The sequence below is a fragment of the Salminus brasiliensis genome, chromosome 8, assembly GCF_030463535.1.
Source record: "Salminus brasiliensis chromosome 8, fSalBra1.hap2, whole genome shotgun sequence".
NCBI lineage: Eukaryota > Metazoa > Chordata > Actinopteri > Characiformes > Bryconidae > Salminus > Salminus brasiliensis.
The window spans coordinates 22,595,831-22,618,592 of NC_132885.1; the positions used below are offsets into that span (position 1 = coordinate 22,595,831).

The 22,762-nt window shown below is 42.3% G+C and overlaps 1 protein-coding gene across 1 annotated transcript in view; it reads right to left on the bottom strand.

Annotated features, from left to right (window-relative positions):
* Positions 1-6,883: 6,883 nt before the first annotated feature.
* gli2a (GLI family zinc finger 2a) overlaps positions 6,884-22,762 on the bottom strand; it is an 80,416-nt gene continuing 64,537 nt past the window's right edge. The window contains exons 6-14 of the mRNA XM_072686140.1: positions 21,310-21,511; positions 20,329-20,524; positions 19,258-19,368; positions 17,304-17,432; positions 14,444-14,593; positions 12,558-12,722; positions 12,065-12,346; positions 10,770-11,106; positions 6,884-10,241 (exon numbers count right to left, since the gene is read on the bottom strand). Coding sequence (XP_072542241.1) covers positions 8,089-10,241; positions 10,770-11,106; positions 12,065-12,346; positions 12,558-12,722; positions 14,444-14,593; positions 17,304-17,432; positions 19,258-19,368; positions 20,329-20,524; positions 21,310-21,511 — 3,725 coding nt within the window. The 3' untranslated portion in view covers positions 6,884-8,088. The remainder of the gene's footprint in view (positions 10,242-10,769; positions 11,107-12,064; positions 12,347-12,557; positions 12,723-14,443; positions 14,594-17,303; positions 17,433-19,257; positions 19,369-20,328; positions 20,525-21,309; positions 21,512-22,762) is intronic.

The following is a 22,762-nucleotide window of genomic DNA, read 5'->3' on the forward strand; positions in this document are numbered from 1 at the left end:
TTAGGACGTTTAGCACCAAGAGGGTCAGTGAGGTCAAATAATGTTGGATGTTGGATGTTGGTTCACCACCCCACCTCACCCCCAACTCCCCAGCTCATCCCAAAAGTAGAGAGCACAGTTTCACTGCTTCACAGCTCAATGCTGGGGGGGGGGCTTCATACCCTACTAGCGTTAGGCATGGGGCCAATAGATTGCTGTTCATCTGCTCCAGAGAGTACTATTATATTGGCAATCCTTCTCTACAGGGACTAGACAAGCTGCATTTGTGCTTTTACACATCTGTGTCAACAGTGATGCAATGGAAAAGTAACTAAATGCATTTATTAGAAGGGGTGTCCACAAACGTTCGGACATACAGTGTAGCCAACATTACATATAAAGCTCAGAGGACAAGTGGGTAAACTGGTGGTTTTGGATAGAAATAAAATGGCTAGGTGTGTGTCACAACTCCTGGTTCCTATCACCATATCTGTCAAAACATCTGTCACACCAAAATACTTTCAATAACTATTCCTGTCTTAAAAATTACTGAATTGTATGGATGGGGCAGTGAGTGGTACAGCATTTACATGTTATTACAATTACACTTATTACAATTATTTAAAAACTTGAGGTTTTAAATGTAGTTTTTAATGATATTAGATCGCATAAGTTGATATTCATGCTCTTAAGAACCACTAATTAAAGACACTGGTAGTTGAGAATGTTTCATGTGTGATTTCCAGGTCACATTAATTTGTAAACTGTATAGAGCACTGTATGGAATCCTTTAAAAAAGCGCTGGAGACAGTCTCTAAAGCAGATGGTGGAAGCAGATGTTGGTTTGCATAGGATCAGATCATGAATATTTACTTTTTGATTATTCTCTGATACTGATAGTTGCATACTCAGGGGACAGGAGCTCCTCAGTCACGGAAATGTGCAGTTACCATTAACAAGAGCCCCTCCTTTACATTATGCAGCTTATGCTGAAGCCGCAGCTTAAATGACGCTGCAGTGAGGTTCCTGCTTGTATGTGTTAGATCACATTTAACCATTGTTCTAAGGAAATAAGTGCAGAATCTTCTAACACAGTGGATCCACTTCACATGCTCTACTCTCATCAGGTTACTCAGTTCATATGTGTAAACGTCATCTGAGGAGTGGAATGGAGTCTAAGATTCTTTTTAGCTTTCTATGTGGCCGCTCAGTGTCTGCACGTTTAGGTTATTGACTTAAGTATCAGTAGAAACAGCTTCAAGACACCTCAGGCTAAGAGAATAAAAAATGCCTTTAGAATGGAACCTCGGGGAGATGACTGCATTTAAAACAAGCAGGCAGGATTTCAGAGAGCGTAGTTAATTTTTAAACATATTATGGATTCTCCCTCTGAGGTAATGTCTCTCAGGGAGGCTGTATTTTGATTTTTAGATAAGCCTTCAGAATGAGTAGATGTGATCTAATATTATGAACGAAGCAGTTCACAGCTTTTGTTGATAATTCTTTTGCATAAGAGTTGTGAAGCATTCGTGTCAAGCTCTGATACAAAAATAGCCCAAATCAGATGTTCTAAACCCCCTGGAGATCTACAGCTGCTATGACCATCAAATGACTTTATAAATAAAATATTGCCAGGATTTTTTTTATTGATTATCAGTTTGTTTTGAAATGAACTCATGCGAATTGTACGGGTCTATTACACAGATCTGCAGTCATATCAAAACTATTGCTCTGTTCACAGAGTAGAGTTTGGCCTTTGCCCTAGTTGTAAAGTATTGGTTGGTGAAGTTTAATTCATTTTTTCTTTTTTTTAAAAAGAAGCTATTTCTTGTCCCCATTAGAGTCTGTTCAGATATTGGTAACTACCTGGTCATTAATTATGATGTTTTGCACTTACTTAATTAAATGAAATACAATGAATAAGTGCGTATGATAGATTTACAGAACATCCGACTATATTCACAGTGAACTCAAAACAAGTAGAAAATGTCTAAAACTGGTCAATAAATATGAAATGATAAAAAAATAAATGAACCTACTACAGAAAGTTGGGATCACTTTAGCCAAACTAAGTCAAACTAACTGAACAATGAATAGTTGAGATACACTCAATAGTTGAGATACACTCAATACACTGTTTGTTTGTGTGAGATCAACTTTTTGAGTCAAGGTGAATGTATTCAGTTGAGTTGTTTCAATGAAATATGATGACCTTCAGGGTGTGCTTTATATTTGGCTGTGTAACTTTGATGATTAAAACTAACACCTTTCCCATTGGCTCCTGGCACCATCTATTTGCATATTATGTATGTCTCTCCACCCTCATTCACCAACCCTATGTAGTCATTCCCTCCAGGCTACTTTCTCTTGGGTGCACATTTGCATTTTTCATAATGTAACTTTCTGCCCTCAGTGTTGTACTTCAGAAGAGCAAGATTCCATTTTCTGCACTGCTGAGTGTGACTGGATGCTGGCTGAGTACTGCAGTGTTCACTGTAGTTGCATAACCACAGGATCTTACGGTCAATGTTTTTGATAGATTATTAATGGTCAGTTAAGGAATGGAATAACTAAATGAGTTAATAAAAAAGTTTGTTCACCTTCCGCTGAGATTTTGAGTTAAGGTAACTCAAATGATTCAATTAAAACAATAAGATTTTATGAATTATTTTAACTTTATGTATTTGAGTTCTAACACACAATGTTCAGTATCTTAAGTATATTTAAGTAAACATTTTAATTTGTTCAACAAGCAAGAAAGTTGTCTCAAAGTTAGGTGGACTTCCCAGGCTTACAGTGTAAGTTGAATACCGGGGCTCACTGCAGCCTCAGCTTTCTGTGCTTGACTGACAGAAGTGCAGTTGCAGCATCCTGAGCTGCTTTTCTGCTAACAGATAACAGAGTGGTCATCTGAGTTACTGTAGCCTTACTATAGTCAGCTCCAACCAGTCTGGTCATTCTCTGTTAATCTCTTTCGTTAAAAAGGCATTTTCATCTGTAGAACTGAAACTCACTGGATGTTTTTTTCTTTATTACACAATTATAAGTAAAATCCAGAGTCTGTTGTGCTAAGAAATACCAGCAGATCAGCAGTTCTAAAAATATTTAAACCATAAATCACATTTATCTCCATTCTGATGGCTGCTATTAACAGGACCTAGAGCTGCATGATTTTATGTTGCACTGCTACCATACTATTGGCTAATTAGATAACTGCATAAGTGAGTAGCTGTGCAGGTGTGCCCATTGAAGTTCTAGGTAAATGTACATGTGGATTAATTTATTGCTATTCAAATAAAACCATGTAGCTCCACTTTTGTTGTTTTTCCACTTTTTGACATTTGATCATTTGGAAACTCCTGCTGCTCTTTACACTGTGTTGATTTTTTTTGCCCTCTTGTAAAGTAACCATTCTTCAGATATAAAGTTACATTCTGACAGTGATGATACAGTGTACATTACAGTGTGCATTCTTACACACTGAAATGCTCATGTTATGCCTTCATCCTTACTGCAATGTCACCTTTCATGCCGAACTAAAACATCATGCTTTGCCCAGAGCGTTGCTGAGTGTGCCTCAGATCCTGACCTAGGTCAAATCCCTCTGATCCCAAGTCCCCTTTGATGGAGAGCCTTAACTAGGACCCAGAAGAAAAGACCACGGAAAGCCTGGTCAACTGAATCTCTTTATTATGATGACCTGCCCTGCTGTGTCATGGGTCATACTGAGACACTATTTAAAGCTCTCCGAACCCTCAGATTTCTCTTCCTTTTTCACAATATTGTACAAATTCTTGAATGCATGTATAGTATTTTTATTTGTATAGTATCTTTTGTATAGTATATACATAGTAAACTGTATAGTAAACTTTTGTCAGATTGTCCTGCTAATGATGTTTCTGATAACTTTATGTAATACTATTATCTATAAATATGGACAGATGCATTTCACAGTTTCTTTCTCAACAAATCGTTCAGTACTATTCCGCCCAAACATAAAGACTTAATTATAGGGTGTGCCTTTAGTTCAGGATTCACTACAGGTTTAAGTTAATCCATTAGGTTGAGACAAAATGGTGAAAGGGGGTTGAAGACATTGAGGAATTCAGCTACAAAATGATTTTAAGATACACAGTGTTCAGTTTTTACATTGGGGACAATAGTTCAGCTTTTAAAATGAACCACGGATAACCACCAAGATCTGCACTATAATTGATATTTACTTATGTACATATATACCATGTCATTAAATTCAGGTGTTTCATTCAGTCTCATTCCCACAAGTATATCAAATCAAGCACTTATGCATGCATTCAGCCTTAGTGACAGATTAGTAAAAGAATGAGTGGTTCTAATGAGTAAGTGGCTCGAGCTCACTGAATTACAGCGTGGTACTGGAATAGGATGCCACCACTGCATAAAGTCAGTTGGTGGAATTTATTCCCTCCTAGATATTTCAGGATCAGCTGTGAGTGGTTTTATTGAAAAGTGAAAGCGTTTAGGAACAACAGCATCTCAGATATGTAGAGTCAGACCATGTAAAGTTCCAGAACAGGCTCTCTGAGTGCCTAAAAGCCTCCAGTGCTCTGCAAATTAATAACTGCTGAGTTCCAAACCTGTTGCAAAGCTGTGGATGCCTTTGGATACTCTTAAGTGGGAGGTCATAAAAGCTTCTGTAAGTGTCCCAAAACCTTTGTCAATATAGCGTATATATTAAAATATATGCTCCATACATTATGCATGTATGCAAGTACCCAATATATGATACCTACATATATGTATTTAATATATTTGAAAATAGCCTATATGCCCAGTGCTTTATGGTTATGTGTGTATATGACAATATTTCAGATTTCTGTGTGGAACTGTTCTCAGATTCTTAAAGATAGTTTTATGTAAGTAAAATATTTTATATGAACATTTTTTTCCCTTTCATTATAAATCTTATATATTTATATTTTATTGAAATAAATATTTATATCTTATAGATTTTATAATCTAAATGCTTGAAATGTATTTGTAGGACAAACATAGTTAAATAGTTAAATCTCCTTCTCCAGGTGTTTTCAGGTAGATGGTATGTGTAGTCCATTCAGCATAAAGAACGCCTTTAAGTCTGTTGGCGCAGCATCCCAGGAGACTGCTCATGACGCTGCCTGGGAGAACGCCCAGAGTGTGCAAAGCTGCGTAAACGGACAGGAGAGACAACGCTGAAGATTGTTTCATAAATACATCGAGTTTTGATTAGTGTAACAGTTTTTTGCTCACTGCTTAATTCTACATGTGACATTTTATCATTGGAAAACAGCAGTAAAGCAAGGAAAACCTTCTCCAAATATGTGTGTCTAAACTACTGACTGGTAGTGTATTTCTGTATTATTGACCAGCATATTGGAATTACTTCTTCTAACTGTCTGTGAAATGTCACATGATATTTACGCCCTGTATTTCCCCCTTTTTCCTGGTGGTGTGAAGTACGTCACAAAGCCTTTTACGAATGGACTTGGATTGGAGTTTGTGGAGCTCCTCATTGATCATCTGAAATGTCCTGTTGCCCTGGTGTCTTCAAAAACAATAACTCATTCACCTCCACCTGGGTTCTGCAGATTCGATTTATTTAGAGATCTGATCCAGGCGTTTCACACCCTCAATACTGGGGAAACAGACCTCACAAGTTGGATATTGGGAGACTTGGGTATTGGGAATTTCAGTCTGGCAGGTGTGTCATGTATTACACTGATTTTCAGACATTTCTCTTGCACTAAATTAGACTAGATTTCAGATGTTGTAATGACTTCAGCGTCAGTGATTCATAAGTAACAGGCATTTACAGACAATATAATTAGCGGGACAGAAGTTCCATTTTCTTGGACCTCTGGAGCTTCTTGATTTGATCAGCATGTTTCTGGGTGTCCAGCCCCATGGGCAGGCAGCTGCCCACCCCCAGCTGTTTCTTGTCCTCCAGAAAGAGGACAGCTGCGTGCGACCTCTCCAGGGTGACTTCCTTGTCTGTTAAGTATAGATGCCTTTGTTTTACCCCCCCCCTTTTTTTGGGCTTGAATTCCATGGCACTTCTTGACCCGGCCTTCTCTGTGTACCCCCTGCCTTGCAAAGTTCTAATCTGTCTCGTGTAACATTTGTGTAACAGTTCATCATCATCTCGCTCCCTTTTTGCATTTTTTTCTGCAAGCCCTTGTTCTGGGTACTTCTGATATTTCTTACCCTGGGGCTATTTTTCCTCCATCTTTTCTCTGAGAGAATACGGAATTCTAGTGCCATAAGCAATCAGCAGGCTTTGGATCTTCAGCAAAATGTGCTGTAAGAGTGAGAATATTTTTTTCCCTGGCTTTTCTGAGGGTTTATGACACAGCCAATGCAGATAATATACAAAGACAAACCTTTATTCCCATCTCCCATATGCCTGCTGCCTACCATCAGCGTTCTCTGGAGCACTAAGGAATGCATGAAGGCTAGTCAGATGCTGCATGTGTGAATTTAAAATGGGTGCTTGGAAGTAAAGTAATGGATCATTAGAAATCTCTCAAATACCACTAACTGCAGACAGTAGTGTGTATATTATAATGCAAAAAAAAAAAAAAATGTAAAAATGTAAATGTAAATGTAAAACCTTGATACAATGTAAAGAACAACTGCCAGATTCACATTAAGTTGAACAATCCAATACAAGGTTTTTGCATGACAGTAACAACAGGTTGGAAGTTCTAAAAGTTTCTAAAAGTTCCTCAAGCTTTTTTAGCTTGTTATTGGGCCTTGGGGTCTTCTTTAAATTCCTGAAACTCTATAAATATATATATTTTTTATGATGCCCACTTTCATTGGGGTGGAGAGAGAGAGAGAGAGATAGAGACGACACAGATCCTCTGGTAGAGAAGAAATACCCAAGTGTATCAAGATACTGTATTAAAAATATACAAAAACTGTACAAGCTTGGTAAATGAGACGGTGAGATACAAACATTTCCTTTAATTCAAGCATTCAACAGCAGAATGCGTTGATTTCTTTTTTCTCCAGCACCGTAGACTCAGACATTCCTTTCTGTAAGAGGTTGTAGTCCATCCTAAGCTTCATGAGGGTGAGGAACATGTTAATGAGGGTGCGATCTCCACTGAGAGAGTGTAGAGTACTTGCATATTCCTTTAAAGACCTCTTGGAGGAAGGCAGGATTGACAACACCCCCCCACACACACCTCTCCACTCCACAGTCCCTCACTCAAAGAAGCACTGCTGTCCTTTTCAATCACACAACCTGACAGGCTTCTTCCAGAGATTTACAGTTCCTGGAGGGCACTTGGAGGATAGCTGACAATATTGACAATATTCATAATCATCATAATCATCATAATCATCATCTTGGAGTACAATAGAGATTATTTTCCAAAAAGGCCTCTTGGAATGAACAAGAGGGCACCAAACTGTACTGTACACGATGCCAACAAATGAAGGTTGTGCAGCTATTGAGTAATTAACATAATTTAATGCAAATAGCAGAGTAACTGTTAACAAACTGCACTGAAATGAAAAAGCAACACAAACACCTATAGCTCTAGAATCGTAACTATATACCAGGTTACATACACTCGCATCATTCTAACTCACATTTGTATTCTTTTTTTGTTTTTATTTATTTATTTATTTATTTATTTATTTCACTTATTTTCTTTGCAAGGCACTTCGTGAACCACTTTCAGTGCACTGCTGAGGAAGGGGAGGAAAAATCAGACTTATTCCAAGTTAGCCTGAGACCATTACCCTGATCTCTTTGTAAAACATATGGCTTCCTGACATGGATATATGCCGTCGTGAGGCCTTTGCAATTCAGTCTGATTGCATATAATATACAACTCTCTTTAATGCAGGTGTTTGGTAATGCTCACCTGGAATTCCTTAAATGTCACTGTTATGTATGCATATCAGTGCTTTCTCATAAAAGAACATATGTACATGTTTTGCTCCCCATAGGACATAAGTGGCTGCTGTTTCACATATCTATATCATTATACATATAGTCTACAAAAAGTAGAAAGATCACTGAGCACAGGATATGTCAAATCTTTCCAGATGTGTCTAAAATATATAACCGACTCATCCTCAAGCCATCATGTTCAAGAACTTGCTTTCCTCTGCAAGCGCAGTCAGCATGGAGCTCATGTCACCGATAGCCATGTTGCTGATGCCTGCCGGCACCGAGGCCAGTGTGACGGAGTTGCGTGGGGTGGTAAGGCGTGAGGAACTCTGGGACAGACTCTGCAAGAGGCCAGGGCTCAATGTGCCGGACATAAGGCTGGAGTGATCTCCATCGTCCAAAATAGCATCGAAGTCTATTTGAGTATGCTCAACAGTTTGAGAAGTGTCCACCGTGCTGGTGACTTGGTTGACCCCAGGAGATGCCATTGTAGCCCCTGCGGAACAAGGAGCTTGACTGGCACAGGGAGACATTGGTGAGACCATGCTGCCATCTAACATGTGAACCTCACCTGAATAGCACATGCTATTCCCGTTGGTCACATGGTTATGGTTAGTGCCAGCAGGTCTCTTAGGACTAGCCTCAGAGGTGTTAAAGTTGGAGCTGGCATTGGACCCAGAATAAATTTGCTGGGGCGCAGCTGAACCTGAGTGGTGCCTGCTTGAAGGTTTGGGTTCAGAAGGAGGCCTAGGGTGAAATGGTACTCTGCTACCGTTTGGAAGGGCTGTTTGGGTTGGCGGAGCACAATTCTGCTGGTTGAAGCTATCCATGTGCGAGTAGCTGGACCTGTAATTGTGCATGCTTTGATTTTGCAGAGCCATGCCATCACATGGACGCTGGCCGGTGTTCCCTGATGAAGGGTTAAGGTTCATTTCCTGCCTATAAGCTAGCTGCTCATTGAGGTTCTGACCAGGGTTGGCGTAAGACTGTCTATACTGCTGGATGGAGTTCGTCCTCTGGGTGCACCTCTGTGAGTTAGACTGCTGTGGAGCAGCCAAATTCTGGCTCATTGGGGCAACCTGTTGATTTGTGCCAAAGCTTTGATAAGCGCCAGTGTTCTGCTTTTGCTGGACCAAGGCCAGGTTAGCTCTGAGTAGCTGAAGCTTTGGATGCCTTGCTGTGTTGTCCACTGTACCTGAGCTGACTTCATTCCACTGTACGGGCATGTTATTTTTGTTCATGTTATTGGATGATTGGAATGGCTGCTGGGAACCTGGACTGATCTGGCAGGGGGGCATCACTTGCTCTGCGTGGTTCAGGTTAGCATCAACCAAGGCCATGCGTCGTTGCCCGTAGAACTGCTGATGTTGCTGGGAGTTCGCGTTGCTTGGGAAATCCTGGGCCTGACCACTGCTGTAGGCCATCCCTCGAACCTGAGCTGAGCCACCATGCTGGGCCCTGAGGTACTGCACCACATCGTCTGGAAGCACCATGTCATCTTCTGTCTGGTGAGCTCCGTCGATGGCCATGTTTTCCATGACAATGTTCTCTGAGATGCTTGGTGGCCTCTGGTTGAAGGGATGACGATGCAAGCTGCTGTCTGACCAGGTGTTGTTCTGCAGGTTGCCTGCTGGCAGTCGGGAAAGGTTCATGCTGTTCATGCTGTTGTAGCGCTGAACTCTGGGCAAGGAGAGTGGATCCAGAGTTGTGCAGCGGACGGGGTCACTGGCTCTCCTCGGGAGACTGTTTGGAACTTCATGAGGCATCATGCCAGGGGCACCGTAGCTCGTATCACTGCATCGCCTTGAGGTGGCTGCAACCCGGGCTTGAAACAAATGCGCAGAGCCCTCCTGGGAGTCATTGTACAAGGCCATTCTAGTTCTAAGACTCATGCGATCCATGTTGGGCAGAGGAGTAGGTGGAGCACCCCCAGTGGCTGCGGCATATTTGGCCTTCAAGCGGTAATGTTGAGCTGGTGTGAGACTCAGCAAGCTCGGCAGTGCACCTCCACCACCACCACCTCCACCACACTGACTGGCCTCGCTGGATCTACGGGACAGGTCAGTAGAGATAGGGTCATAAGAGTCCGCTGAGCTGACGTTGTTGTTACGTCCCCCAAACTGTGAGGCTTCGCTGGAGCGGCGGCTGGAGTAGCAGGGTGAGATGCCTGAGGATCTGCGGCTGAGCGTGTAGGCCGAGCTCATCGTACTGGTTGTGCTGTCTCTGCGCTCGTTCAGCTGGTTTAAGACCGTCATCTCGCATAAGGGCAAATCTCCAAAGCGTTGGCCTGGTAGGCCAGCACTCTGAGAGCCCATACTGGAACTTTCAAGCAGAGACCCTGAAGAAAATTAAGAACATCATAACTAAGCTTTAGTTGATTGATTATATTATTTATATAAATATATACACTTTAAGTATTGGGACACCCAATTCATTGTTTCTTCTCAAACCAAGGGTGTTAAGAGATTATCCTGCTGTTGTTGGAGTAACTGTCCCTACTATCCAGATTTCTAAGGCTTTCTACTTCATTTTGGAGCTGTGAGATGTGATTACATTCAGCGATCAAAACGTTTACCATTCTCAATACATTCCAAAAGTATGGATGGAGCACCATCATTCCAGAGTTCCACTGCTCTACAGCTCAGTGCTGGACGGCTTTATACCCATTTAGCCCACGTCTGGCAATAGGCATGGTACCAATATGTTCATGTTTATCTTGTCCAGAGTGTCTCCTTTACAGGGACGAGACAGTCTGTATGCGTGCGTTTGCACATTCATTTGAAAGGGGTGTCCGCAAACATTTGGACATATAGTGTACATTGGTTAAATTTCAAATGCTATGAAATCTCACAGCTGCCATACTCACCAAGAGCTGGTATAGGAGGCAGCTTGGTGTTTCGGACTTGAGGGGTTGTGTTCGTCCAGGAGCATGAATCTCTCATGGTCTTTAGCTTCTCCTTCTTGATATGCTCGATCTGTATGAGGCCCCCCCTGTTTTTGCGCAGCTGGAGACCTACTCCTGCTGAGCCCCCTGGAGAACCAGTGGAATCCACCACAGGGGGGTCATCCAGAGCACTCAGATCCCCCAAACTGCCTCCACTGTGCATGGCCATCTCTACTCCACTGTCATTGTTGGTGGTGCTACCAAGCGGCGACGGTTCGCTGCTGCATGATGATTGACCACCAGGGCTGGACTGATACATCTAGAAGTGGTAAAAAATGATGTATGTTTTTTAATAATTGCAGTGATTACATGAAAACACTGTAGAAGAAATCGTGAGGACTGTAATTGTTGACTTTTACCCACAGGGAATACTCTAATATTTGTTCAACACAAAAGTCCCTCCTTGACAAAAATAAGGGAAAAACGAGAGAGCATTCTGAATCTCTTAGGGGGAAGAGTGATGCATTACACCAGCACAACTGCATCTCTCGCTGTATGGCCTCCCAGCTGAAAAAGCTTCAGTGATGTAAATGAGTTCTGACCAAGTCTGAACTAAAAAGTGCCTCTTGATCAGAGTGTGATTGCTGATGCTTTTTGTTCAGTCTGAACACATAGCAGTCCCAGCCTCTGAATATTAATTTGATAATGACTTTTATCACTGTACTACAGAGGAAACTGGCAGATCCCCATGCAGCAGAGGAACAGAACAGAATATGGTGGGATAAGATGAACGCCTCTGTGTTCGTTATGAACACAAACAGTTAATGAAAGGAGAAGGGCGACATGCACAGAAATGAAAATACAATTGCAAAATGTTGAATGCAAAAACATACATCCATAGAAATACACATGTCAGAAAAGTTAATGAATGTATGAATAATAATGATTAAATAAAGGCAATCATGAATCATGACAGTGTGTGTTGTTCAGATGAACTGGTTTTGACATGCAAGTAAAGGCAATTTGTGCTCACCTGAGCAAAGTCTGTCCATTAGATTTAAAGCATGAGAGGCATTCAAGAGTCAGGTAAGTGTTAATAAAGCAAGGCAGTACTGAAGAAAGCAGTATGAGTATATTAGAAAAGTATCACAGTAGTAACATAAAAATTAATTCATTTTAAAAACAGGTAACAGGTGTTAATAAAGCATGCTACTGAATCATCTGCTATCCTCGAGCATTTGTTCAATATTGAACAAACAGTAAACTAGCATTCCTACCATTGTGTTCTCCGTCTTGATAGACTTCACTTGAAGGCAGTCCTCCATTCCTCTGGTGGTGCTGTTGGCTTCTGCTGACCCCTCTGTTCCTCTCCCACCATGCTTAGTGCTGGCCTCGTTCTCACCGTTCCCTTTAGGAGGCTGGGATTTCGTTGGAGCATCACCCCGTTGTTTCTTTGTGACATGCGCTTCAGGACCATGAACCGTCTTCACATGCTTCCTGAGAGAGCTGGGGTCCGTGTAGCGCTTTGTGCAACCTGGAATCTTGCACACATAGGGTTTCTGCAGGAAGACAGATTCAATTTTTACATTTTTAACAAAAACACCTGAACACTAATATAACCTCTAGTTATGTTTTATCAGACAAAAACATAGTGCATCCAGCAAGAAGGGAAGCCTGGAAAGGAAGGAAGATGTTCAATTTGAACTGACGCAACATGGACAGAAACGAAGGGCATGAAGGACATGATGGTATGGATATCTCTATCAGTACCTCGTTTGAATGTGTACGGTTCTGATGCTTGGCTCGGTCTGAGGCATTGGAGAAGGCCTTGTTGCAGCCCTCATGCTCACACACGTAGGGTTTCTCTCCTGTGTGGGACCTCAGGTGGGTTTTCAAGTTCTCCAACCGAGAGTAAGCCTTGGCGCAGCCTTCAAACTAGATAGAAAACAGAGATATAGATGCTGAAGCAGGGCACCACATAGTCATGAGATATGCACAGGCCCTTTAAAACAAATAATCTGGTGATTGCAGGTATTTCACCACTTGTACAGCATGTGTCATCACGGTTAACTCTGACTGACTCCTTTTTCTTTATTAAAAATTCTTTTGTACTTATAAAACACTAGTCTGGAGTGCTTGATTTGACCAGGTAATTGGTCATTGGTGTACAACAAGATCAAATCAGACCAGCTGTTAAAGTGATTATAAAAAGTCAAAGGACCCGGCTCTTCTCTTTGCTGGTCTGAAAGTTTTTTGATTGGAGTGAGATACTGGCTGTGTTTCAATAAAAGCCCCTGAACCTTTCGTGTCTTTAGACTGTAATTACGTCTCTGCCTTGTCAATGAGCTCCACTAAAGTTTTGTTTCTAGTATGATCTCCAGCTACTAATAAACGTTATGGAACTGGGAACTTAGGGTAGTAAATCAATACATTTTTATGCAAATCCAACAGATGGAACATTTAAGCCATGCTGTTTTACTTCATTCATAGGAAGTCCTTTTATTAAATCAGGGATATACTGTAGCAGATATTATAAAGGAATGCAGGTAATATATAAAATTAGAGAGTTCTACAACCAACAGTTGGGCTTCCATGGTAGCTTTCTTAACTTGCGCTTCCCTGCACTACTTTATTTGTAAGAATACCTATACCTTTGGTTTCCTGATAATGTAAGGTTCTTTAAAGAACAATTTGAAAATTAGAACCTTTTCTTTTTGAGGAACCTCGATGACCTTGAGGTTTTACACCAATCAGCCATAACCTTAAACCCCCCCAAAACAGCGAGCCATGGACTCCACAAGTCCTCTTCAGATGTCCTGTGGTATCTGGCACCAAGAGGTTAGCAGCAGATTCTTTAAGGCTGTGAGGTGGGGCCTCTATGGATTGCATCAATGAGTCTTGGAGACCATGACCCTGTTGCTGGTTCACCGGTTGTCCTTTTTTGGTGTCATTTTGCTAGGTACTTATCATTACATACCGGGAACACCCCACAAGACCTGTGATTAAGAGGCTCTGACCCAGTCATCTAGCCATTATAACCTGACTTTTGTCAAAGTGGCTCTTTGCTTTACTTGTTCATTTTTTCACATACATTTTAAGATCTGACTTTGCATGCTGCCTTATATGTATATCACACCCCTTGACAGCTGATGGCTGATTGGTGTACATATGTAGAACAGTCGCAACCCATAGCTGTAGTACCAGTATTTTCAAAGGAGGTTTTTGGTGAGAAATCTATTTTTTTGGAATTTTCCACATATCCCACTTCTTTACTCTCTAAACTGGAGATACCTGACCACAGTTGCTAACAAACACTGGGAACACTGGGAAAAACAGATTTTTTTAAGGGAGTAAATCAAATTGTGCTCTAAACCACATGAACTATTGTGCATGTCAATAATAAAGACTTTGATGAGGTTCGAGTGGGTTGTATTTATGGAAAAGATCTGGGTGATTATTGACTTCCAGTGTTTGTTAGCAACCTTAGCCTCCTCGCTCCGGTTTCAAACTAAAGAAACAAAAGCTGGACTCCAAACACGCCTTGGCTGATGAACTACATCTGGGATAAACGGAAAATTCTTTAAATGGTGCAGAAACGTGAACGTTAAATCAGCGTCTGTGCGCAAAGAAGTATTAACCCCTGCTCTGGCTCTTACTGTGCATTTGTGTGGCTTCTCCCCGGTGTGGCGTCGCATGTGCACTACCAGCATGTACTGGGCCTTGAAGGGCTTCTGCTCTCGTGAGCATTCCTCCCAGCGACACACAAACTCCTTCTTCTCCCCGTGGATGTGGTCATTATTGATGTGCTGTAAGGAGAGAAGAGTCTCTGTCAGGCACTTTAACACTCTCGTGGTCATCCGTCAAAGGGAGGTACAACCTTCGATTCATCATGTGGGGACAATAGAGTTAGATAGTGGCTGCACTTTTCAGACCTGCATTAGAGTGAGATGGAATCTCTTTTGATAGGAGACAAGGTTGTGAAGGAGGTTCTTCACACCTGAGGGTGTAGAAATCCCCCATCTCTGATCACAAAATCTATCAGTATCTATTACCGAAACCTGACGTGATCCTACTGATCTAATACACAATGATGCTCTATTTCATGTCGATCAAATGGCTCAGACTAAAAGACAGTGAGATACTGTGCGCTCCAGCAGAGCATTCTCTTTGATTTCCTCCGCACTGAACTTAAAAATTAAAGAAGCTGAAATAAACTGAACTTGAACTCTCTCCACTGTGAGAATGGTTTGTGGGATAAAAGCGATGGACAGGATGGTACGAGGATACTGACACTATATCTTCTCCCATAGCTGAGAAGTGATTTTCCTCTGTCTGGTTTCTTTTTGTAGAGGAGAGAGTGAGTGTATGTGTGTGGCTAGGAATGCACTTCCAATTTCAGCCTTATGCTCTTCATACCGAGCTAAAACCATAATTTAGAGCCACGGAGAACGATCACTTAGAACAAATAAAACCAAAGCCCATGCCATTATTTTGCTTTCTTAAGGTGTGTAATTTAGTTTGCATGAAAAAAGCCCAGATTGAAGCCTTAGGACCAAAAAGGGGGCGTGCCGGGAGGAGGTGTAGGTCTTGTTGCTCTGGTCTCTAAACACAATATTTCCACAACTCCTTCTACTCCCCTTCCCCCCATGCCAATAATTATACCCTTTCCACTTGCTCTCCCTTTCCTTAACCATCCAATCCACTTTCTCAGAAATCTAATTATTGCAGGACAACGGCCATGTCATTCCTGCACAACTGCTCATCTGCAACCACTTGAGACGCAATGTGTTTGTACTTCTGGCAGTATAATTGCCCTCATGAGTTGTTTAGAGACCCAATGTCTCGCATTACTGATAGAATACGGCTCTTTTCAGAAACGTGCACACACGTAGAGACTTGCAGTACTACAGGCTTCTTCAGTTTGTTCTGTCTGGATTGAGAACAGGACCAGAGGCTACTTCTTTTGACCCCAGAGGCTTATTTTGTAGATGGGCAAGGCTCCGAGCACCCAGACTTGGCCAGAAATGTCTGACTGACACTGGGTGTGTGTGTGTCACGGTGTGGAGAACAAGCTGTTAATCACAGAGTGCTGTTCTGAGGTGCTACAGCAAAGGAGAGCCACACCAGAACTGCTAGCATGACGACGGATTTACTGCTGGGCCTAAGGCAAGGTCATAGGCCAAGGGGGCATGCAGAGTGAGAGAGGCTGCGAGTATGTATGGAAGTGTGTGTGTGTGTGTGTGTGTGTGTAAGTGTGTGTCTATGTGAGATGAGAAGGCTTCAGAACAACTGCTCGCACCCCTGTGGAAATGGACATGCTCATTAACCCCACACGTGTCAGAAACAGGAAGCGATCAGTTACAGCACTGCCTGAATCAGTCTCTAACGAACTGAGCTTAATGAGGGAGGGCTTACTTTTTAGCTTCAGATCTATAATGTGTTATGTTCCTAATTATTTGTGCAGCGGTCTGCAGACACCTGGCGGATGTCACTGATGTTCGGTCTTGCCAAAAAAAGCCAAAAATATACAGGAAAAAATGAATTAAAAGCATTTTGTTACATTTTTTTTTTCTGTGCCGTCTGAAGCAGAATTTGACTTGTTAAATGTTTTGTTCCAGTATTTATAATTTTTCATCATAAGTGTAACAAGATGCCTGTTAGCATGCTAACCTGTAGCATTCATGTTACTATTTTGCTAAACGTGTTAAAGAGAAAGAGGTGGCATATCTGTGCTTGTGTGTACTACATCCCCCATCATCAGACACATGGCTGACACACGCTAGCTACCTGAAAACACTCTGCTATCTTCTTATAGCCTTCTGTTGCAATAACTGATGGACGTCAGCTTTCTAATTTTGTTTGTGTGCTAGGCAGCTGCTTTGAGAAGCCTGTGGCTGCTGAGTGTTGGGACCAGATTTTAGGAGTCTTCAGAGGGATTTATGGAAACCTTTGTAGAAGTTACAAGATCTCTTGGGATGCCAAAACTTTTGCATAGTGCTCCGTACCTGTTTTCAGTAAACTGAACGTGAATGTATAGATTCATATATAAGGATTAAATATATAACTATGTAATTACAAATAAACAGCACAGCAAAAATACTATAAAAGTAGTAACTGTTTGGAAAAGAAGTGCTAGACTAAGGCCTCTTTTCCACCGCAGGGCAGAACACTTCTGAGCATGGTTGATATGCTCAGTTAGTTAATAGGCTAACTTGCTAACTCTGTGAAATCAGGGCAAGCATGTGGGACCAGACACATCCGACGACAGCAACAACAGTTGCGTAATTACTACGAGATGGCGTGGAACTTCCTGCCTGGTCCTGATTTAGCAACACATCAAAAGGATAAAGAACCTGTAACTGATATAACAGGTCTACTAGAACGGAGTAGTATGGTGCCGCCTTACTAACCATTTGACCCTACAGTGGAAAAGAGGCTGATGTGCACATCTGACATTGACTCACACAGACTGCCGTTTAGTTGAACTCATCTTGTGAGCACTGTAGGATGACTTACATGCACTAACTGCTCCTGTGTGTCGTACTCTTTAGAGCAGCCCTCCCAGTGGCAGTTGGTCTCATACACAGCCTCTGGCTCCTGCTTGCACTCGTCCTTGTCCACCTCCTCTCTCAGCTCCATATGGTCCTGTGGAAAGGGCCGAATCTGCAGTCAGTGTCCGGGACAGATAGAGGGCTCAAGTGTGAAGTGTTTTATACATGTGTGTATAAAATAGAACTACACTGCTGGACAGTAGAAATGTTTTTTTTGTCGTTACTATTATTAATCATAAATTAATTTTTAACATTGGTGTATTTTTTTGTATTATATTTTGTCTATATTTTTATAAAAGCCCTTCATAACAGCCTTAAAGCTGTGCATTACAGTCATTTCATCATGTGCAGAGGGACTGGAATTGAACTTTTCCCCAAATTTTCACGTTGCTACCAGTGCTGGGAGGGAGAAAGCTAGCATGTGCTTCCTCCGAATCACATGAAGCCAACCACCACATCTTTTTTAAAGTACTGCTAACGCAATGTAATGGAACAGCTGAAAATGCTTGGAGGAGAACACTACCTGCCAGTTCTGTTACATCAGCCATGTTGGCTTGTATCGCATTGCAGTAGACTGATGCAGAGTGATGCAGAGAGAGGGAGGGCCATCCTACCCAACCAAAGAGGCCAATTGTGCTCTATGGGACTCCCGCAACACCTGTGACTGAACAGGCGATCTCCTGATGATAGGGCCAACGCTTAGACAGCTTTGCCACTCGGGAGCCCATTGGGAAACTATTTGCTGCTGATCCAGAACCTGCTGTGTAACCTCTAACCTGATCACTAAAGTTAGAACACAAGCAAGGGAGCCCTTTTTTGTTTTCAGACTCTTGGGTGCAGAACTGTATTCTTGCAGGTGTTCATTAAGCCCTGTATGAATCCTTTCCCTGTTTCCAGGGCTGTTTAGTAAGTAACCCACTTTTCTGCTTAGGTCTGGGAACGTTCAGCATGCTTTTGAGGCTCTAATGATTCCTGCATTAAACTTAAATGGTCCAAACCCTCTCTAATGTGGTGAGCGAATGGAATGCTTTACGGCCACATCCAATACCCCCCATCCATGCAGTCGTTTTGTTTGATAGTGTTTAAAAAAATACAAAATTAAAAAGGAATGGATTTGTTTAGCAGCTAATGGAAGTAGTAGTCAGCCCTAAAGCCATGTGTGACCATAAGAAGCAGTAAAGCAGTCCCAAATAGTTGGACGGAGGGTGTGATTTCTCCCTCCATGCTGACTCCAGCATGTTTGTATCTGTCCCTCTACACACACACACACATCCTCATCAATTCCCAACAGCCCTGTGATCGCACTCAGCACCCGTCACCATGCATCATACCGCCATAATGTCACTGCTCGTGAGAGGAGTTGCAAATTCATCAAAAGAAAACAACACACAGAGGGAAAGAGTGAGAGATAGGAGAACAAGGGTGAGCTGAAAGAGGAGCTGAGAGTTATGAGTAAAGAGGGAGAACCAGAGACAGAGAGGGAGAGGGACCACACTAATGTTTAGCTGATTTGTCATGGTGACACTGCAGCCTGGCATAGTTTACAGCAACAGGTTAAGACTGGAAATGGACAGTCTGTGACTTGTCACAGGTGGAAGTTTTTCTCCTTCTGAAAACTGTGGAACCACATAGAGATGTGTGGGACCCGTGTCTCAAGCAGTCTCCGAATATCTAACTTGTAAAACCAGCTTGTGATACAAACTGTTTGGGAAAACCTTCTATTTTACATTGCTGTAGTTTATCCTCACCTGAAAGGACATGAGCTGATTGTGACTAATTATTTGTCCAACAGCTTTTCTTGTGTTTTATGTATTATCAGGTGTGGCAGGTGGAAAAACAAAGTGCAGTGCTCTTTGGTTATGCTCTCTAAGCTCAATAAATGCAGAGTACATGTACAACCTACATGTAGCATTCAGTACCTGAGAGCAGGGGGAGATGGGGCGCATCCCGTCCACTTCTGTCTTCACCTTTGACCTCTTGGTGATCATGGGATTGACTGTGCTGCTGACTGCTGAGTCACTTCCGGCGTTCTGAGAAAGGTGAAAGACGAGAGGGTGGCGAAGGAGTGGGAAAGAAAGAGACAGAACCGCAAAGTGAAACGGAGAGTCATCTTGGTAGGCACAGTGTCGGCACCGCGGCTGCTGGCAACAGTGCCGGGATTTCAGAGCCGCAGAGGCACCGTGCTCCAGATCCCATCTTTCACAAAGTGACCCGCCATGGAGACTAAACAGTTTAGACTGCCCTATTTGCATCCGTCAGATGGAAATATGAAAAGGGAGAAATTATTGCCCAGAGAGTGCGACCGCGGACTTTGATCCTTAGATGAAATTTTAACATAACACACAAAAGATCTCCAAGCACAAAGTCTGTCCTTGAAAATGCAAGACAAAGAAAAGTGGGGGGTTGAGATCTGGTTGGGGGGGGGGCAACCCAAATCCCACCCAACTATTGGAGTACAGCGAAGGGCACTGTTTTCAATAACTCAATAATTCCGAGATGGTTTTGTTGAAAAGTGGGGGAAATGTGTTTCTCATCACTGCTGAAGTGTGTGTGTGTGTGTTTTGTGGTTGTGAAACAGAAATGGAATGAAAATGGATCTGGTGGATGTCTGGTTATGATGAGAGTGGGTCAGAGAGTTGGAGGAAGTTTACATTCTGGGCGGCCATAATGTTTACATGGGAGTGATAGAGGAGGTGGAAGCAACACTTAGAATCTTGGACGATGAACGGAACACATCACAGGAGGAGGATGCCTGGACTTAATTGAAAAAAGAAATACTGTACGTATGACCAAGCAATTCCAAAATTAGTGCATGTACAATACGTAGGAAAACATAGTCTTTACACTCTCATGAACAAGCTCAACTAGCCAAAATCACCAAGATGAGGATAAATGGACCAACAAACAATTTTGAAAAGCGAATCTTGGGAGATGTTGATGCTGATGCAATCATCCTGACGCACTCGATATGTTCTAGCGGCCTCTCTCACCTGGTTGGCCTCTAGGCTAGGGTTGCTGCTGGTGCTGTGGGCTGCGGCACCTCCCAAGGGCTGCTGGCGGCTGCTGAAGGGGGGCGAGGGCTGCAGAAGAGGAGGCGTGTGACCAAATGCGCTCAGCCCTCTCTGCTGGGACAGAAGCTGCTGGTAAGCCACCGGCGTGATGGGATGCGGGAAGGTGAAGGACGGACTGAGGGTTTGGAAGAGATTTTGGAATTAAGGGGGTTGTCAGATTCTGCTTCAATTATAGTCCAGTGTGTTTTATTTAATACTCCAGATTTCTTAATTAAAATATTTAGGTGTAAATTGCCTAAATAATAAAAAGTTTTATGGTCCAACATTTTGAAGCAATGCCATCAAACAAACACTTTTGATTCCTTAAAGACTCATTTTGTAAGAGATGTGAGTGTGAAGACTGGTTAGACTGGTAGACTTAAACTGGTTAAGAACATTTTCAGCACTTGAAGGTTCTTCGAGCCTTTAAAAGGTTCTTCACACTCATATCTCTTTTATAAAAGTTTTTTGCAGAACCAAAACGTTTGTGGCACCTACATATTGTATAAACTGTATAAATAGTGTATAAACTGTGCTAGTTCTAATATTACTGCATGTTTTAATATGATACCTATTCTGCACAGATAGCATCTAACACTGTTAATATCCAGTGGTTCCTCGTGTATGGTTGGTTGGAAAGCAAAATATTGCCAAACTGGTGTACTGTCACATTTCTACTGGACAAGCTTGTCCATTCTACTGTCTCATGTACCCAAGTCATGTTACAATAATCTAGAGCTCTGTTCATGGTTATGGACACAACTAAGATTGACGTATATGATGTGAAACATTGACTCTGAACCTTTTTTAACTGCAATTCTGAACTTCTGAACAGTAGCTTATGAATGAAGACATAGCCAGGAAAACATATCCTCTACTGCGATCAAATGGTATCGAATGTGGGACTGGGCTTTCCTGTACCTTATGCCCCCGACGGAGAGGTGCCCGTAAGAGCTGCTGGCGTTGGAGCTGGACCGTGAGTTATTGATGTACGCCACCAGAGAGTTGGGAGAGGTGCGGATCATGGTCTGCAGGTCGATGCTAGCGTCCGACAAGGGCGAGATGGAGAGCGCCCGCTTCCGGCTCAGCCGGGGCGTCAGTCTGGGGCTGGGGAAACGGGACACTGGGTAGGAAAGATACACACAGAAACACACACGTGAACTCTTGGTGACTGCGCAGCACAGAGCTGAAGTCTCTTTCCTTTCTTATGCCCCTCCATGCTTTCAGTATGGGGCTATGTGCAGGATGGGTGGGGGGGGGGGAGGTTGGGGGTTTGCTTCACCTCCTTTATCTTGACGATCGCTCCCACACTGCTGCACGTTCACAGCCCACTATGAATAATTAATCAGCGCAATCGTTTACAGTAATTACGCTGATACCAATCTCACCAAGCCTGTGGCACTGCAGCATGCTAAATAGAGGCAATTTAACAACTTCAATTTCAGAACACAATTAAAGAGTAAAGGCACTGAGCACGGTCACATGATACTCCTTCTCGGTAGGCCACGCTTGTTCTCCAGGAGAAAACAGATCATACAGCTGATTTGGCATGTTTTCCACTGCTTATTTTCGGTGGGATTATTAATAGCAGTATCGCATTTAGACCATTTTACTTTTCTCCTCCATCAGACTTCCAAGTATGTTTTTAAGGAGGGCAAGCTCTAATATTAGTTGCTCCTCAATGCATAGAAATATAACTGATGATGCCAGGTTGACAAACTCTCCAAATTTTGCTTAGGGTGCTCTTTGATTGTTTAACTGCAGATTTTTGCTTATTAGTGCACTGATTTGTGTGTGAGTGTGTGCTGGTCCAGCTGCTCAGTGCCCAACAGGTGCTGTGCATTAGCCAGGGAGTGAGTGGACACAGAGCAGGAGGCCATTCCGCCCTTCAGGGGGCATCACCAAAGGTGCTGGCTACAGGAAGCTCATAATGACTCCACACAAACACATGCATGTCACTCACACCAAAACTACATCCAGTGACATTTCAAACAGAGGCCTTTCCAACTCTCACCAGCTGCTGTTTAGATACTCAGCCCTTTAAAAGGCCTGCATCCTTCTTTTATCTTCTGTTTTATTTTTTTTTATTTATTTATTTTTTTTCTGTTTTATTATTTTTTTATTTTCAACCTTATAATTAAGCATCCTCTTTTTGTTACAATTTTTGATAAATGTGGATAAATGTGAATGAGCATTGATCTGACTGCCGTGAATAGGTGGAGCTAAACTGATGTAGGCTGGACAGGTGTATAGATGTAAATGAGATCTAGCAATAATTAATTTATTAATATTGAATTAATTTATATATTTACAGTATTGTTCAAAGGTTTTATGTGCATTATTTAATTTAATCTTGGAAATTAGAGTGTTTTTG